This window comes from Pseudogymnoascus verrucosus (genome assembly GCF_001662655.1).
Source record: "Pseudogymnoascus verrucosus strain UAMH 10579 unplaced genomic scaffold scaffold_17, whole genome shotgun sequence".
Taxonomy (NCBI): Eukaryota; Fungi; Ascomycota; class Leotiomycetes; order Thelebolales; family Thelebolaceae; genus Pseudogymnoascus; species Pseudogymnoascus verrucosus.
In genome coordinates, this window is record NW_017263668.1 from 337,038 (window position 1) to 355,380 (window position 18,343).

Below are 18,343 nucleotides of genomic sequence, written 5' to 3' on the forward strand. Positions count from 1 at the left end.
TGGCATCAGCCAGAAGATATTCACATGCTCAACGATAGGGCTTGGGATCTTGAAACAACGGGGAGAGTTTGTCTTTTTGGTATTGCGATAAACTCGGCTTTGCCCATACTTGCTCCAAGCGTCACGATAATAAGAAGCACATGTCAACCGCACATCTCAGCGATCCCTGGCAGCACCACGGCTACCCCTATGATCTTCTAGCTGAGACACCACCCCCGAAACATTGTGGGGAATAGCGCGGGGAATGTAGATCCCTAATGATAGCGGGCCTGGCTCGATTTCATCGGCGTCAAGTTCCCCGCAACTAGCGCACACCATCAGTTGGTGTACATTGGTTCGGATCCTTGTATCGTGCCCTTATTCCCCATTGATATGATCTGCCTTTAAACTGCTTGCCATCTCTCTATAAAGTTAAGTCCTCGACACTGCACATCCTTTCCTTCGCATTTTTGGTTACCAGTCTCTAAGCACTGCATTAACATTACACTCGTTCAGTCAGTCGCCAGAATGTCTAGGGGCAACGAGTCGTCCAGCGAGCGGAAAGGGGGTGGTGAGGTGGAACAGATCGAGAATTACCAAGCGAAACTTACCACTGGAGGCAAGGTCAAGAATCACTTCAAGCGATTTTGGTGGGCGCATCTCATCGCATTCTGCGCTGGGTTCCTCATAATAGCATTATGCCTGTGAGTTACACTTCCTCTTTTGACGCGTCCTCGAAACTTATACAAGCCCTGTAGAGTATATGTGGCAATGCCTAAGATTGCGCAAAAGGGCATTGACGATGCGACTCTCAGCTACAATAGCCTAAAGTTCATGAAGCCAACGCTGGATACCCTCACCGTCTCTGTCGATGCAGTCCAGCACAGCGACAGCCCGTTCACCCCAACGCTGGATGCATTCAACGTCAGCATGCACCTCGTAAAAGATGGGGTCAGGCACGACAAGGTGATAACACAGCTCAGGATGCCCCAGGTCCATGCCCAACACCCAGGCACCAGCATCATCATCAACGACCAGGAAACAAAGATTGTCGACATAGACCAGGTCACTGAGTTCTGCAAGCAAGTCTTGACGCAGGAGTCTATCACAGTTATAATGGAGGGCAAGACCAAGCTGCACTTAGGCGCTCTGCCTGTCAACAGCGTCACCTACAACTCCTCCATTACTTTTAAGGGTATGTAGCGCATTGCTCTCCACTTCCGAACCCCGAGCTAATTAATATAGCACTCAACGGCTTCAAGGGCTTCAACATTACCCAGCCTAAGATCGACTTGTTGGCCGAGCCAGGACAGCCCAACTTGTTAGGGATGGCACTTATTCCAAACCCTTCTGTTTTGACCGTCGAGCTTGTACGTGTCTCCGTTCCCCATCATTGTTACAGCAACTAAAACAAATACAGGGAACAGTCGTAATGAATATCTCCACAAAGGAGAAGGGTCTCATTGGCAATAGCACCATCGAAAACTTCATCTTGAAGCCAGGACAGAACTTGCTCCCCATAAAGGCTATCGTTGACCAGGCACTTGTGCTCGGCAGCGTAAATTCTAAGACCGGCATAGTCAACATGATCATCGTGGGGCAGACAGCGGTCTACAATGGCGTCCACCTTCCTTACTTCGTACGTCCATCCAACCCAGCTAGTTTATGGATGACCACATGCTAACGGATATCAATTTTAGGAGGCAGCACTCAAGAGCCACACCATCACTCTTCCAGTGGACCTTCAGACACTTCTTAGCGGCACATAAGATTGATACCACGAGGTGGAGGAGGCGGCAGATGATGCCTCGGTGCGTATGGCGCCCTGTGACAAGTTGCCCGCTAGGTACTTGGCTCTAGAAGGGTTTTTCGGCGAAAGGGCTATTCAACGCCTATAGTAGAAGTTTAAATAAAATAAAGATCAATTAAAAATTAAATGTCTAGTTAGTTCAGCCTTTCTAATTATTCTATATAACGTGGCGGATATGAGTAAATAACCCATGTAATTATGGCCTGCAGAATCAGGCAACTGCGGAGTGAAACTTAGTCATTTTAGTGTCGTTCTTATGGAGAATAGCTCCGGGGCACGGCATAAGAGCCGTAGCCCCTCTGAATTCGACAAGTTTCGCTCGCGCTCGGAAATCAGTGTTCCCCAAAATAGTATGAGGATTTGTGATTTTCGAATAGTATTCGGCGATGAGCAGTATTCGGCGTAAATTTGAAGTATTCGGCGAGTATTTGCCAAGGACCCGAATACTATTCGAGTCCTTGGCAATTGATGCCAAGGATGCCAAGTAATGAAAATTCTACCCCGCCCTCATAATTAGATAGGTCCGTAGAAATAGATCTAATCAATATACTCGATATTTTGGCTAGAATGAGCGACTCTGAGCTATCGGCTCTAAGTGACGAAGATGAAGATATACAGCACCTACCAACCCCTTTTCCGTTAGAGTCTTCGCCATCGATAGCTCTACCATTACTACAAATACAACCACGGCTTCCAAATACTCAGTCACCGCTATTCCTAAAGAATGTATTTAGTAGAACATTGTTAAGCACTAGCCCTGTAACAATGAAGATTGTCTGCATGCAAGATGGCTGTAATTATAAGCCAAAACCGAAGCTTTTATCATGGAACATCACGAGTAATTTATGGAGGCATGTCTAGAGCATGCATCCTACATTATTTGAAGCTATAAAACCAGGACCTCCATTACTACAACGTGCCCAGAGCTCGCAGAGCCAGAGTTCGCAGGACCAGAGTTCACAGGACCAGAGTTCGCAGGACCAGAGTTCGCAGGATTCGCAGGGCGCTCAGAATATGAGAAAAGTCCAAAACGCCCACAGATTCTTTACTCCTCGAGTAGGAGGATCTAATCCAATTTGTGCGTCTCGATATCGAGAGTTATTACTTGCATTTATTGTATCTAATAACTTACCAATGAGTCTAGTTGATCGGCCTTCGTTTCGACAGCTTGTTCACCAGCTTAGCCCTTCGACGTTAGTTCTATCAACGAGCTCTTTAATGCGCGATTTACATAAGACATTCTGCAACTACCGTATGAAGCTGCAAATAGAACTCTAGGCTCATGTTATAAAGGGTGGACGGTTATCACTTACGACTGATTCATGGTCAGCAATGAATGGCGCAGAGCACGCTACGATAACTGTTCATTAGATTAATAACGAATGGGTTCACTAGCACTGTGTTCTTGATATCATACATTTAAAGGAGCCTATTCATTTAGGTGAATATCTTGCAGAGCAGCTTCAAGCTATCACCGACGACTTTGGTATTACAAATGGAGTCTTTACGATTACTCGAGACAACGCATCGAATAATACAGCAATGCTTGCAGAGTTTGAAATAGGGGTATGTACGGATATCGCTTCTATACAGCAACCATGGAGCTTTACAGTAAAGGAAGGCGACGTTCGATACATGGCACATATTATAAACCTTGCGGTTCAAGCAGCTTTAACTATGTTAAAAGCTGTGCCATCAGAACAAACGGAATCATATAGGCTTAAGCAAGGCTCTGCTCATACTCAAGGCTTCGTTCCTAATAGAGATGAAGTAGCAACGGTTCTTATAAAACTACGCCGACATATCTATGTCTTCCGGAACCGTCGAGCATAGAAAGATGCATTGAAAGTGCAAGCATCTACTATGGGTATCTAGGTGGTTTCTCTGTCCCTCGACATGCCTGTGCGATGGAACTCAACATATCATATGCTTGAGAACGCTTTAAAGCTTGAGCAGCCAATCAATGCTTTATGTGCTTCGCAAACGATGGATTTAAGTATGCGTGATATTATCATTACATCGATAGAATGGCAAGTGTTACATGGACTCAAGGCGTTCTTTAAGATATTCGTCAAGCCTGTAGAGCAAGTTCAAGCTGATAATTATCCAACGTTAAACGTCTATATTCCACACTATCTACGGCTTTTAAATAAGCTTAAGGCAATGGAAATCGCTCCATCGACTATAGCAGCAATTAGCACAGCTTGTAAAGCGTCATATAGTAAGCTTGATACTTACTATAACCTTATAACAAATTAAGGCTCAAGCCACTCGTTAATTGCTACTATCTGCGACCTAAGATTCAACTTGAGTATATACGAATTTTATATGCCAAATAGCGTAGACGCTATAAAACGAGATAGGGCAAGGGCGCAGTTCGCAGCTTGCTTTAACCGGTATAAAGACCGTGAGAATGATATACAGGTTACCGCCATTGAAGCTACTATTGCCGCCGAAACAGAGCAGATAACAACCCTAAGAGAGCTTGATTCCGACGACGAGATGTATCAGCATCATAGGCCTTTAATTGAGGAAGTTGAGTGGCGACGATGGCTTAAAGAGAGCGGAGTCGACCGCCATACTAATATTCTCAAATATTGGCAAGCAAAGCAGTTTCAGTATCCGGTTATATCACGGATCGCACGGGATTATCTAGCAATTCCAGCCTCATCGGTAGCGTCAGAGCGCATATTTAGTGTCGGCGGTGATATAGTCACTAAGAAAAGGAATAGATTACTGCCTTCTACTCTTCGATATCTACTCTGCCTACGGGATTGGGGGGTTATAGGCGACGAGGACGACGATAGCGAGTAGACAGAGTTATCATATTTCAATTACTATATTATACTATACTACAGTTGAGCCTCATTAACTCGCCGAATACTATTCGGCGAGTATTCGTACGAGTATTCGGCGAATACTATCAGAGCCAGAGTATTCGGGCAAATGCCGAATAGTATTCGAGTACTATTTGGGGAACACTGATTCTTCCCAACTCCTTCAATCTAAGTGTCCAAATCCCAAATCATACCCAACTCTATCACCCCTCTCTATCCGGCTCTATCAGCACCCTCAACCACCGTCGCATTTATCGTCCCATAAGTCACCGCCCTCCCCCCCTCAACATCCAACGCCACAACACTCGGCTCCGCCCCATCCTCCGCCTCACTCGTCGCCTCACTCAACAACGGACTCCTCTCCACATCCTCCAGCACCTTCTTCTCCCCCCTCCCCCTCCGAATCCGCACCAACATCGTATGTCCCCACTTCACATGTCTCCCCACCGTATACCCCGCAATCCCCACCACCACCAGCACCAGGAACCCGCCACACACCCACGCCCAGTTGTACAGCCAGTTGAGCAGCCACAGGCGCGGCGCGATCGTCGTGCTGACCTCGCAGGGGCCTTTCTTCAGGCAGACGTCGTGTCGGCCTATGGATTTGAAGCGTGGACCGAAGGGGCCGTCGACGAATTTGCGCTCGCCGACTATGGGGGCTTGGTATTGGCGCGGGTCGTTGGAGGGGTAGCCTTTGTCGCCCCAGTAGCCGCCGTAGTAGAACCAGCTGGTGGGCGCGTTGGGGTTCTGGAGACTGGGCGTGAGTATGCCAGGGGTGAAGTCGGTGACTGACGCGGAGGTGGAAGGCTCGCTGACCATTTTGTCGCCGACGTCGGAGTGGTCTTCGGGAGAGGTGTAGTGGTAGGACATGACGTTTAGAGCTGGGTCCCAGAGAGGGCCGTGGGAGGTTGTGTCGTGGAGGATGGCGAAGGGGAGGATGTACGCCTGGATTCCGGGTGTGGCATAGAGGGCATGGCTGCCTTTGGCAGAGTAGATTACGGGCTGTGAAATGTTAGTCGCCGTTATACTATTTCAGGGGTAGTAGGTGGGTGACTTACGCGCTTGCCATACTTTTCCATGGCGCCAAAGGTGTAGGCTCGCCCACCGGTATGCTGGCTAAGAAACATCGTCTCTGGAACCCCGTTTCGGAATTTCATCACACTATGCTCCCAATCCCCAACATGGTCGCCAAAGCCAACCCCGAAGACACTGTTGCCGAGGTTGTAGCTGTAGAAGTAGAACCAAAATGCAAGTATGACTCCATCACCCTTATCAACCACAGTCAAAACGACAGGCGCAGGACTCCGCCCGCCAATCTTGCTAATCTTCTTCCTCTTCTCGCCCCTCTTACCCTCACCCTTTGGCGCAGCTGAATCGGTCTCGTTACCTTCTGGGGTGGCAGGTGGCGGTACGGGCATATTATGCGCGCTCAGCATCCAGGCCGGGCTCGTCATTACATCGTCCCGGCTCTGGAGATAGATGTGAAGGCCACCATCGTGTTTGTTAAGGTCTCCCAAGTCCCACACTGTGGGATGCTGTTCATCCTTTGGCACGGGCTTGAAATCCACATATGGTTTTGTGTGGACCAAATGCTCGTCCATCACACTAGGCCAATGTATTTCATCCTCGGCGAGATGCACCAGGGGTGCGTACTCAAGCACATAGCTCGGGATATCTTTTTGAATCTTCCCATCGCCGGCTGTCCCCGTTGGCATATGACCGTCCAGCCATTCCGGGTGGATCGGGGTGTCGAAGTGGTCTTGTTCTAGCGCCTGAGCAGAAGCAATCACGCCAGCAGACAGCGCAAGGATGCGCAGCGTGGAATATAGCATCTAGGCGGGATATTGTCTCATAGGACCTGCAGTCTATAAATGCGGAATAGTATTTCTCGTCTGCAAAATTCTGGTTCGGCCAAATCGTCCGAGTCGTCCGAGTAGTAAGACGGCGGCGGTATCGGTGTCAATTCCCGTGGGAGTCGTTCTTATGTATAGTCAACTGCCGCAAGGGACTTTGAGACGGCCTGTATTATGCGGGCTATAATACAAACAGTATTCCGAGGTGAGGATCGCAAATTTGGTGTTTCTGCGTTGTGATTGTGTTGTTGAAACGTCCCTTGCCTCTTTGCCTTTGTGATAATCCGGGCCTGCCGGGTGACGTCTGGAAAAAGTCGCAGCTGATCAAAACGACGGTTCTTGTCTGTATATCCACCCAGTCTTCGAACTCAGTCTAAGAACGTGTACATAGTTCGCATGAACTATACAGACCCTGAAGAATAGCGAATACTTGAGAATATGGCCTATGGAAGGAAGTGGTACTGACACGCCGTCTGGTAAGTCTGGTAAGACAATGAATCGTATGCCGCTTACATAAGCACGGGCGGCAGTTGAGCGAATTGGCGATCGGGGCTCCTGCTCATGTCAGCTTGATTAGCTGCCGCTGCTGGTTCGCCACTTTATACCGATGCACATCATTGTCTTGTACAGTACGTTTATCCCGCCCATAAGGCTACTTAACCTCGACTACCTTTGGATTCGAGGCTTAAAAAGGCTTGAAATCTCAAGTCACGGGAATATACCCTGCTCCTCAACCAGAATACTACAAATACATCTCTCATGCCGCTGAACATGATGTAAACATGATCCAAGAGATCAAGGAATCTATTCTTCCCATAGGTTATACTTGGTATTCTATACATAAGCCATGGTAGGCTCTTTCCTCACAGCTCATCCTTCACGGCCGGCTTCACAGGTCTTCCTGAATCCTTCCCCAAATCCACACCCTTCTTCATCCTCCACTTCTCCCACAGAGCCCAGAAGTCCTTCTCCATTCCCTTCTCCATCTGATCCGGTAACACAACGGTATACTCTATGAATAGCTTGCCGAACTTTGTTTTGTGGTAAACGCTGTCTCCATCTTCGTCCCATATCGGCATTCCTTCGTCCTTCACAGTCTCCACTGTACCGGACTGCACGACCTTGCCTCGTGGTCGCGAGAGTTGGACAACATGTCCGTCGAGATGAGTAACATTGCGCGTCCATCCACCCATCCATGCTTCCCTTAAGCCGAGGGTTTCTTTCCAGTATAGATCATCACCACGGCGACGGAAGAATGTCCCATCAACCTTCAGCTCGTTATCAACATCAAGATCCGGTTCCTTCTCGTGTAATGTGACTATAAGGTCGCCGGCAACCCAGTCAGGGCTCTCATCCGCGTCATTCTCGTACCGTATACGGTGTCCAACCGGCGCACCCTTCTCAATATCCAACGTGAACTCATTAACCTTGCGCACAACCCTCGAGCCGTCGCAAACCGTACATTTATGTTTGATAATCTTTCCTTGACCACCGCAGTGATCGCAACGGACCTGCATCTGTTGAAAGATACCCGGCGCAAGCATGTGTTTCCTGATGACTACCCCATGGCCGTGGCATTCTCCGCAAACATCTAGTTGCTTGTCACTTGCGCCAGTTCCGTCGCATTCGTCGCAGATCTGCTGCTTCTCGAGATGGAACTCTGTCTTCTTCCCGTTGTAGAAGTCCCTCAAAGGAACGGCAATGCGCACTTCCATATCTGGCCCTCGGCGCTCGCCGTGGCCTCCGAAGCCGCCACCACCACCGCCGCCGAAGAATCGGGAGAATAAGTCAAAAGGATCATGGTGTTGCTGGTGGCCACCACCCTGCGCGTGTTGTTGCAGGCCTTCGTGGCCGTATTTGTCGTAGATTTGGCGGGTCTCGGTGTCGGATAGAGCTTCATAAGCAGCTGCGATTTCAACAAACTTTTGCTTTGCAGTCTCGTCGCCACTGACATACGTTAGACGCTGATGCTATAATGTAAAATATAGCTGCAAATGGAGGGGCAGGCACTTACGGGTTCTTATCGGGGTGGAATTTCTTGCTTAGAGATCGGTATGCCCGTTTGATGTCGCTCTTAGATGCTTGCTTGTCAATGCCCAAGAGCTATTCACATTAGTGATGCCCCTCGTAAATGATTATGTTTCCTTCATAGCAGCGACGGTAGAGCCTAACTCACCTTATAAAAGTCCTCGGCGCAAGCTACAAGCTGCAAGAAGCAGACAAACAGCAAAGCTGCCCGCACCCACATATCTGTGGATTTCCCTTGACGTCCTCAATCAATTCAATGTACAATGCTCGATATAATATAAGATAGCAAAGAATCCGCAATCATGAAAACATGGGTTGCAAAAGGAGTGTCGGTGGGGTGAGATATTTACAAACTCCAAACGGATTATGATATGCTCAACGTGGCTATTTCGCCATTAATTGATAAAGGAAATTAGTGCAAACAGAGCAAACACACCTTAAATTTTGATCTTGGCAAGGGTCGCGCCTCACAAGGCTGCTTAGCCTCCCAAGGTGTCGCAAGAGCAAAATTACCATTTAGCAACGACAACTGCAAGTCTTCTTTCCAGGCTTTCAGGGCAGGCAATCTTTATTAGTTTGCTGTGTCCAAGGCTTTGTTTAGAGGCGAAACCAGTACACCGCAAACGATGAGTACCAAGAAATACGCCCTCCTACCCATGGAGGAGGAGGAATTGGGTCCTGCCAAGGTTGTCGAGAAGAAGAAGGAGAAGCGCTCGCGACGCGATGGCGAGAAATCATCTTCTTCACGCCACGATAGGGACCGTCGCGACAGGAGTCGAGAGCGCGAACGCTCGCCACGACGTGACAAGTCGCCCCGCCGACGATCACCGCGTCCGACCGAACACAAGTCTAGAACTATCCGACGACCTGCTGGGGATGAAAATTATGAGGATCGTTGGGGTGACGAGGAATACGACTCTGCGGAGGAACAACAAGAATTCCAGGAGTCGGCGCCGAAGCGGTTGAAGACGGATCATGTTGATGAGGCGGATCTATCTGAAGGCGCCAAGGAGGAGCGTGAGAGACAAAAGGATATCGAGGAGAGGGAGGCGTTTGCGAAACGTTTGAGGGAGAAGGATGATGATAAAACGAGGAAACTTGTTGAGGACAGGTCTTCCACTAAGGATGGGAAGATATTGGCGCAGCGGCGGCTGTTGGCTGAGGATGCGGCGGCGAGAAGTGCGGCCTTGCCAGATCTGAGGGAGAGGTCACGACAGGAATATTTGAAGAAGAGAGAAGCTGAACGATTGGCGTTACTGAGGAAACAGGTTTCCGAGGAGACGGAGGAACTGAGGAGCGGCGTCAGGTTGTCTGAGAAGGAAAAGGCAGAATTCGCAAAGAATAGGGAAGTGCTACGGATCGCCGAAGAGCGGTTGCGTATCGACGACCATTTGGATGGCTATGCCATGCCAGAAGACTATATCACGGAGAAGGGGAAAATCGACAGGAAAAAGAAAGAGGAGGCTATGTACAAGCGTTACGTTGATCGTGACGAATACGGCCAAGAAAAGTTTGTTACGGAGCACGAGGAGTGGGAAAAGGAGCAAGCGACCAAAGCCAAAGCTCAAGTCCAAAGCAGAGAGTGGACAGACCAAGGCGAATATGACTATGTCCTGGATGAAGAGCAAGGCATTAAATGGGTTATGGATCAAAGAATGCCAGGCGAGGGCAAAGGCATGTCGAAGGAAGAGAGATTCTTGGCCGAACAGCTCAAGGCTGCAGAGAAGAGAGCCCTCAGTATGGAAGAGACTCGAAAAAGTCTTCCCATCTACGTATACAGGGACGAGTTTCTCGCAGCCTTGGAAGAGCATCAGATCCTTGTCATTGTCGGTGAAACTGGTAGCGGAAAGACTACGCAGTTGCCCCAGTACTTGCATGAAGCAGGATATACGAAAGATGGTCTGAAGGTCGGATGCACGCAGCCTCGTCGTGTTGCAGCTATGAGTGTTGCCGCTCGTGTAGCTGATGAGATGGGTGTCAAGGTTGGCAACGAAGTCGGTTATTCGATCCGATTCGAGGACTCGACGAGCGACAAGACTGTGCTGAAGTACATGACTGATGGTATGTTACTGCGAGAGTTCATGACGGAGCCAGATCTTGGTGGCTATGCTGCCATCATGATCGACGAGGCCCACGAACGGACTGTTCACACGGACATTTTGTTGGCGTTGGTTAAGGATTTGGCGAGAGAGAGGCCTGACTTGAAGCTCCTCATTTCTTCTGCAACTATGAACGCAAAGAAATTTGCGGACTACTTTGACGACGCACCCATTTTCAACATCCCTGGTCGACGATACCCTGTCGATATCCATTACACACCGCAGCCGGAAGCAAATTATTTGGCAGCAGCAATTACCACCGTCTTTCAGATCCACACCACTCAAGGGAAGGGGGATATTCTAGTCTTCTTAACTGGTCAGGATGAGATTGAAGCTGCGGAACTGAATATTACGGAGATCTCTCGAAAGCTCGGCAGCAGAGTGCCGGAGCTTGTCATATGTCCCATTTACGCCAACTTACCCTCCGAGTTACAGAGCAAGATTTTCGAGCCAACCCCCGACGGTGCCCGAAAGGTTGTGTTGGCCACCAACATTGCTGAGACGAGTTTAACCATCGACGGTATCGTATACGTTATCGACCCTGGCTTCGTCAAGGAAAATATCTACAATCCCGTCACTGGCATGTCAAAACTTGTAGCAGTGCCCTGCTCCCGCGCCTCCGCCAACCAGCGAAGCGGGAGAGCCGGTCGTGTCGGCCCCGGAAAGTGCTTCAGACTCTACACGAAATGGGCGTTCATGAACGAGATGGATGAATCCACCACTCCCGAGATCCAGCGCACAAACCTCAACGACATCGTCCTCCTCCTAAAGTCTCTAGGCATCCACGCACTCCTCGACTTCGAATTCATGGACCCCCCTCCCACCGAAACCCTAATCGGCGCACTGAACCAGCTCTTCGCCCTACAAGCCCTCAACCACAAAGGCGAGCTCACCAAGATCGGTCGGCAGATGGCCGAGTTCCCCACCGACCCCATGCTCGCGAAATCCATCCTCGCCGCCGACAAACTCGGCTGTGTCGAAGAGATCCTCAGCATAGTCGCCATGCTTTCTGAAGCCTCGGCCCTATTCTTCCGCCCCAAAGATAAGAAAATCCACGCTGACAGCGCGCGCGCACGCTTCACCGTCAAGGAAGGAGGCGATCACCTCACGCTCCTGAATATCTGGAACCAGTGGGTTGACAGCGATTTCAGCCCTATCTGGAGTAAAGAGAACTTCCTACAGCAGCGCTCGCTGACGCGTGCTCGCGATGTCCGCGATCAGCTTGCCAAGCTGTGCGAGCGTGTTGAAGTCACCATCAGCAGTGTGGGCGCGGCGGATCTGGTGCCGATCTCGAAGGCTATCACGGCGGGGTTCTTCCCTAATGCGGCGAGACTGCAGCGTGGAGGCGATAGCTACAGGACGGTGAAGAATAATAATACGGTGTATGTCCATCCTAGCAGCGTGCTGATGGACTCGAATCCGCCGATTAAGATGCTGGTTTATTATGAGTTGGTGCAGACTACGAAGGAGTATATGAGGAGTTGTCTGCCTATTAAGGCGGAGTGGCTCACGGAAGTAGCGCCGCACTTTCATAAGAAGAAGGATATTGAGGAGTTGGAGGAGAAGAAGATGCCCAAGGGGCGGTAGAATAGATGGGGGGCTAGGGGTGGTATCTGTATGCATATATCTATCTATGTAGATACATAAAATGGAATATCTGCATATTTCCAGCTTGAGTCTGGGCTATATATAACACCATGCCTTTCCTTACTGGTTGGCCGTTCTTAACAAAAACACGTTCGGGACGGAGCTCCAATAGAGTTGGTTCCGTTTCTATCGTGGATTCAACTTTTGCATGGCGGAGCTCGAAGGTGGCTGCCATGTCCACACCCAATTTTACTGTGATTCTTGTCACCGTTCGTAAAATGCTGTTACCATCGTTTCTCCCATTACCGGTATATCCTCGTTACCAGCAACACCCGTCATCCGTTGATATTTGTTTTGGGTGTTATGGGGTAGAACAAGATAGGGTGCCACAGCTCTTTCTACCAAAGCCTCCTCGTTCCCAGGGACCAAATCTCTTGTTTGTGCGATAGACTTCGTGTCAACGAGTGCTGGCCCAGTGCAATCCGCGGTGGGCAGAACAGTACTATTTATGTAATGCCTTTGGAATTACAGTCTAGTTTATAATTTGTTTGCGAGTTAGGGCGAGCTTTTATCGTCAACATCAGGGCTTGCTCTGCCTGGCGGGCTAACAAGTGGATAGCAAGTGATCTCTCCCTTGAGTGGCAGTGCGTTTAGCGTCTTCAGGCATTTGTTTTTAGAAGCTGTCTTGCCACAAATGACAACATGAATGTTGGACGAAGGCATATATATATTGTATGGTATGAAGTATCCACATCAACCCTCCAGTATCTAGACTACAGATTCACACCATCCGCATCGCCAACGCCAGACCACGATATACATTTTACCCAACCCATTCATATGCAAAGACCGAACTCCGCGCTATCAAACCATCCATGCAATATCATCACCCGGGCCCCTGCCTCAAGCCGCCACAGCCCGTCCGGCCATCAGCATCCCCAACATACCCTCTGTCTGACATGCCTGCTGTGCTCTCTCCACCTCCGCCCTAACGCGGCGATGTAGCCACTTAACCCCCTTCTCCAGCTCCTCGCTCGCACCCACATGCTCGCTGTAAAGATCCAGAAGAAGCAGGGCGGCATCCACACACGTGCTGACATACCGCGGATCGATAATGTACTTCGCGACCCACCGCAGAATCGGCATCACGGTCGTCTCATCACGGCCACTGAACGCCTCACGCATCGCCGACCGGTGCTTCAGCGCCGTAAGCACAGACAGCACAACCACAGGCGGCAAGTTGCTCCCTAGCACCATATCCAGCGCCGCGCCGTAGCGGCCATTGCGCAGGCTCTTCTCCCACTGGCTTTCGCCCTTCTTACGCTTCTCGTTTCCCTCGATAACGACGTCCGCGCCCTCGCCTAGAAACTTCATGCCGCGAAGTTTGTTCTCTACGCCACGAGACCGCTTCTTGTTCTTCTTATCGTACTCCTCCACATTGCCCGCAATGAGCGCAGCCATCTCCTTCTCACGCTCGCGCTCCTTGACCTTTTGGGCGCCGGAGAGGCGGGTGCGGATGGATAGGACGCCGGATTGGAGACCAACGGCAAGATGCTTGTCTTGGTGGTCTGGAGATGGGACGACGGCCACAGATAGGATGGGAGAGCTGTATTTTGACCCCGCAACCGAGTTCCAAGATGTTGTCTCGAAGACCTTGAGATGTCCATCAAGGGCACCGGAAACAAGGCGTGTGCCATTTGACGCCAGGCATAGTGCTGTGACAGTCTTTTGGTGGTTCTTGATGATGTGCAGCGGTTTCCCGGCCACGAGATCGAGGACTGATATTTGTGCTTCGGAGGATGCGATGAGAGTCGTTCCAGAGGGCATTGGGAGGACGGCCTCCACAGGCGCAGCGTGCTTGAATGTCATTGCCGCGCGAGTAGGAGTGCGTGGATCCCAAATACGGACAGTCGAATCGTAGGAACCAGAGGCAAGCATGTTGCTCAGCATGCCCGGCATGAAAGCTGCCGACCTGACATAATCGCCATGGCCTATAAACTTTGTCGTGCTCTGTCCGCTGGGCAGATCCCAGAGTCGTAGTGTACGGTCGTCGGAGGCAGACATGAGAGTAGTCAGCTCTGTGGGCGAGAACTTCGTCGTCCACACGGGCTGTTTGTGCTCCTCCCAGGTCTTGAGAATAGCGCGCGAGTTGACATCGAAGACCTGGATCTTGCCGCTGTCGTCGCCGGCAACCATAACGCGGCCATCACGGCGGATCTCACCACTGTGAGCGATGTCCGAAAAGCGAGTTATGGTCTTGATGAGTTTTCGGGTTCGTATCGAGTAAATCTGGACGCGCGTGCCGGTCGTGACGGAGAAGTAGTCATTGTTTGAGGGCAGCAGCGGGTTGCTGGGAGGAGGGGGGAAAGAAATGTGAGTGACAGGATATGAAGTCGGGGACGGGATGATTTGCTGCGACCTAAATGACTTCCAATATTGTTGTTCTGGTGTAATTGGCGAGGGACCGCTGGGCAGTTTCACCTGCTGGAGCTTCGTTATCGGGGCTGCCATTTTGCAAGTTGGTTGAGAGTCGCCCCAGCTTGAATATGTTGTCGGCGCAAAGGTACGAGCATCAAGCAAGCATCTTACAAAAAATATTTGGATTATCAGTTGCCCGTTTTCTGCGGGGACGGATCTAGTCTTGATGCGGTTAGCGTGTATGTTGATATATTTGACGTCACGTGAGATTTCACTTCTGTTCTCCAAGATGAACACGCATGCTATCTAGAAATACAATATCGTTTACAATTGTATCACTTTAATGCCAAGGTCATATTTAAGAGTGATTTAAAATTTGTGATTCATTGGTGTTGATTATATTACACAGTCTGCGTCCTGCAGAAGCCAGCCTGTTGACGCCACCCGGATAATCCCAACTTCCTTTGATTCCCATGAGAAGGAAACCCCTAAAAGAGAATAACCGAAAGCAAAATAAAAGGCCATAGTATAAAATAAGGCAAGACTTTGGTGGTTGAAGGCTGGGAAAATGTCCAATCGAAGTGATAGATCCCAGACCATGTCTGGCAGATGGGATGGGAACGGCATCAACTAACTTATCTCGAGTACGGGTGGTAACCGCCTCTGCCGCCGCCACGTCCGCCACCGCGATAGTTTGCTCCTGGCTTTCCGGCGTTCTTTGGACCGGTCGGGGCTCCCGCTGGAGGAGCAGGTTGTGGTCCACTCGGCGTTCCACTCCCCCCCCTTCCTTGGGCCTTGTTGTACCCACCGGCACCGCCAGCAGGATTGGGTTGAGGAACATCATCGTACATGCCCTCCCAGCTGGTGGGCTGGTTCTGTCCACCGTAGTTGTTTCCGGCATTGTAGTGTTGGCCCCCCGGGGTTTGCGAAGTTTGTCTTCCGCCGCGGTGACCCTGCTGCTCATACTTCTGTTGCTCAAGAGCTTGTTGTTCGTAAGCGTTGTACCCAGTGTTGTTTCCTGCACCGGCAGCGCCGGCATTCCCGCCACCCATGCCGCCTCCCATCCCTTGCATTTGTTGAGCCTGCATGGCCTGCTGCATCTGCTGCATCATCATCGGGTTCATCATCGCAGGGTTCATTCCCATAGCTGGGTTTTGTCCAGCCTGTGGGCTTTGGCTGCGACCACCAGCGTTTTGTTGCTGAGCCGCCTGCATCTGCTGCATCATCATCGGATTCATCATAGCCGGGTTCATAGCGGCACCTCGTCCGGCACCCATGGCCATTTGCTGCTGCATCATCGCCATGTATTGTTGCATGCGCTGCCAGTATTGAGCCATGACTTGCGGCGTCATGCCACCTGGTGCCATCTGGTTGCTCTGGGCTTGAGGTTGGCCGCCATAGTTGTCATGTTGCTCCTCCGGCTTTCGGAATCGGTTGCGGCCGCCACCGCCACGGTTATCCTCCTCCTCTCGAACGTTTCCACGTGGCTGCGCTTTCTTAACTTCAATTGGCTTACCCAAGATCTCAAGGGGAATGTTGATGCAAGCATCAACGGCAGCCTCCGAGTCAAAGGTCACGAAACCGAACCCGCGAGGACGACCGGTGTCTTTGTCCATCATGAGTGTAGCATCAACAACACGGCCAAATTGCATGAAGTACTCTTTGAAGTCTTGCTCGCTTGCTTCTTGTGACACCCCACCGACAAAGATCTTGGAGGTACGCTCTTGTTCGTCGCGTGGAATGGCGCGTTTTGGGTCAATCTGTTGACGTATTAGGTGAGGCTCTCGAGAATTTGGTGAAACCATAGTGTTTCCAAGGTGAGTATTCTTACAATCTTTCCATCCAGGTAATGTTCCTTGACCATCACGACATTGACAGTTCGAGCGTCTTTGAACGTGAGGAATCCGAATCCTCTGGAGCGGCCAGACGCACCGTCTCTCATAACGGTGCATTCCATGACCTCACCAAACTGTGAAAAGTAATCCTTCAGTGATTCTACATGATAATCAGTACTGTTGACAACGACTTGGGCAGTTACACTCACGGTCCGTTGTTTCCCAGTTCAATCCACCAATGAACATTTTCCTGTAAAAACAGTACACGTTAGCCCAATAATTGCAACAGCAAACACACTCCGTCAAAAAATAACAAGCCATAGCGACATCAGAGTTCAGATCTTTTTGCGTTCAGTCTCGTGCCGGAACTATTCCTTGCCTGGCTACAATACTTTGGACAGTGGGCACCTCATAAGCGTATGGTGTGTCGTTCCTTCCCAAATATAGAGACGTGTCCGTCCAGCTTTCATAGTATGGCATTCCACCACCGCAGAATAGATGTAGTCTTCTCAGAATGTTGCGTAGAGCGGGCTCAAATGTCTGCATTGGAGAAGCCCAAAGCAAGGAATATCAGGTCTCTCATACACGGACTCCTGAGTCATGCAAGAGTATGACAGTGTGACAGATCCGTGAGATAATATCGTATCTTGTTTTTGCTATCGTGATGCTAGGTACTGGCGTAGAGCGCTATACGCCTTTCGTTCTTGCTAAGCCTATGGGCATATCTAGCTTCTGTCTGATGCTCTATGGAGATTATCTCGACAATAGGCTATGGAATAGTAGTATGCCAGACTATAACGCTCGGATGTCGACTCCATGGTGAAACCATCAATTTGCCATCCCACGTAGACTTCTCAGCAGCAAGTCGGTGGTAATGTCATCCATCCCAGGCACACCGGGAGATTTGAGATACGCTTCTGAAGTTCCACAATCCGAGCCATCGATCTCCTCCTGGAATTGCTATATTTCCAGCCACGACAGCAAAATCTTTCTCTCTATGCTTTGCTCGGTCTCTCATGCTTCGCCTCCTGCATCTCCCAAACACGCCTCAAATCATTGCCTCATGATAAAAGAAGTCCACCATGGAAACATGGCTGGCTCCTCTGTCCAGAGGGCAGTCATGCTACAACTCTCATACTCTGTCGCAATGGCTAGGTCATAATGTGTAAAGAAATAACTATATCTTACCCGTCCTCTTTTATTCCTGGCCCGTGGGCATCACGCTCTTGCTGAGCTGGTGCGCTATAATCATTCCCGCCTCCCAGATTGAAGTCTATCTCATCATCATCTTGCTCAGGCTGCTCACTGGACTCCTGGCCTTCGGTCACATCTGGCTCTGGCACTGCCGCAGATTCTTCGGTCTTCACCGCGCTGGAACCATTGACTACAGCCGGTGCTGGTCTAACTTCTGGGGCAGCTGGTGCTGGTTTCGTTGTATCGTCCTCGTACCTGGCGGGGTTTTTGTCAGCCACGTCGGTGATGGGCGTCAAAGCGCGAATAATGATGACAAGATCGTAGAAACATAGAACTGAGGTGTATTCTGGGGATAGGTACTCACAGATCTGCGAAGAGATCATCTTCGAAGTCGTCTTGGTCGGCCATATTTGTCGTGCTAGGTTAACTTTGCGACCGAGGTTAGTGGAGGGTGTTTTGTGATTTTCGTGGATACAATCTCATCCAAAGCAATTACTGCTGGTCTTGAATGAGATTAGATGAGTGAATAGTATGAAATAGTATAATGGAGAAGGTGAAGTGATGATGTCCACGTTGACTTTGCAGCTTGACAACAACCCGAAGTCGTCGAGAGGCCAAGGCTGCTTTTCTCGTGGACGCACTAGTCCTAAACTGTGCTTAGCGCGACTTGTCCCCTTGTGAAGCTCCGATAGACAGCCAGCCT

At 50.1% G+C, this 18,343-nt stretch overlaps 6 protein-coding genes across 6 annotated transcripts; 2 read left to right on the plus strand and 4 right to left on the minus strand.

The window, feature by feature from the left end:
• Positions 1 to 507: 507 nt before the first annotated feature.
• Positions 508 to 1,748, plus strand: VE01_04371 (uncharacterized protein; the record flags this gene model as incomplete). Its single annotated transcript, XM_018273845.1, has 5 exons — positions 508 to 683; positions 738 to 1,174; positions 1,225 to 1,349; positions 1,400 to 1,618; positions 1,680 to 1,748. 5 exons carry the CDS (start codon positions 508 to 510, stop codon positions 1,746 to 1,748), a joined length of 1,026 nt encoding a protein of 341 aa, XP_018131102.1.
• A 2,854-nt stretch (positions 1,749 to 4,602) lies between these two features.
• On the minus strand, positions 4,603 to 6,939 carry VPS62 (Vacuolar protein sorting protein 62). The gene is made up of 2 exons (XM_018273846.2): positions 5,685 to 6,939; positions 4,603 to 5,628 (listed from the first exon to the last, which is right to left on the minus strand). The coding sequence occupies exons 1-2, from the start codon at positions 6,456 to 6,458 to the stop codon at positions 4,840 to 4,842; spliced, it is 1,563 nt and encodes a 520-aa protein (XP_018131101.1). The 5' UTR covers positions 6,459 to 6,939; the 3' UTR covers positions 4,603 to 4,839.
• Positions 6,940 to 7,103: 164 nt separating this feature from the next.
• On the minus strand, positions 7,104 to 8,872 carry SCJ1 (dnaJ in endoplasmic reticulum). Its single transcript, XM_018273847.2, has 3 exons — positions 8,656 to 8,872; positions 8,494 to 8,582; positions 7,104 to 8,426 (listed from the first exon to the last, which is right to left on the minus strand). The coding sequence occupies exons 1-3, from the start codon at positions 8,725 to 8,727 to the stop codon at positions 7,343 to 7,345; spliced, it is 1,245 nt and encodes a 414-aa protein (XP_018131100.1). The 5' UTR covers positions 8,728 to 8,872; the 3' UTR covers positions 7,104 to 7,342.
• Positions 8,873 to 9,009: 137 nt separating this feature from the next.
• Positions 9,010 to 12,290, plus strand: VE01_04374 (uncharacterized protein). Its single transcript, XM_018273848.2, has one exon. It carries the CDS (start codon positions 9,134 to 9,136, stop codon positions 12,191 to 12,193), a length of 3,060 nt encoding a protein of 1,019 aa, XP_018131162.1. The 5' UTR covers positions 9,010 to 9,133; the 3' UTR covers positions 12,194 to 12,290.
• Positions 12,291 to 12,909: 619 nt separating this feature from the next.
• Positions 12,910 to 14,751, minus strand: VE01_04375 (uncharacterized protein). The gene has a single exon (XM_018273849.2). It carries the CDS (start codon positions 14,702 to 14,704, stop codon positions 13,097 to 13,099), a length of 1,608 nt encoding a protein of 535 aa, XP_018131099.1. The 5' UTR covers positions 14,705 to 14,751; the 3' UTR covers positions 12,910 to 13,096.
• A 224-nt stretch (positions 14,752 to 14,975) lies between these two features.
• On the minus strand, positions 14,976 to 18,257 carry VE01_04376 (uncharacterized protein). Its single transcript, XM_018273850.2, has 5 exons — positions 18,005 to 18,257; positions 17,635 to 17,895; positions 16,656 to 16,696; positions 16,443 to 16,606; positions 14,976 to 16,371 (listed from the first exon to the last, which is right to left on the minus strand). The coding sequence occupies exons 1-5, from the start codon at positions 18,046 to 18,048 to the stop codon at positions 15,247 to 15,249; spliced, it is 1,635 nt and encodes a 544-aa protein (XP_018131098.2). The 5' UTR covers positions 18,049 to 18,257; the 3' UTR covers positions 14,976 to 15,246.
• Positions 18,258 to 18,343: the final 86 nt, after the last annotated feature.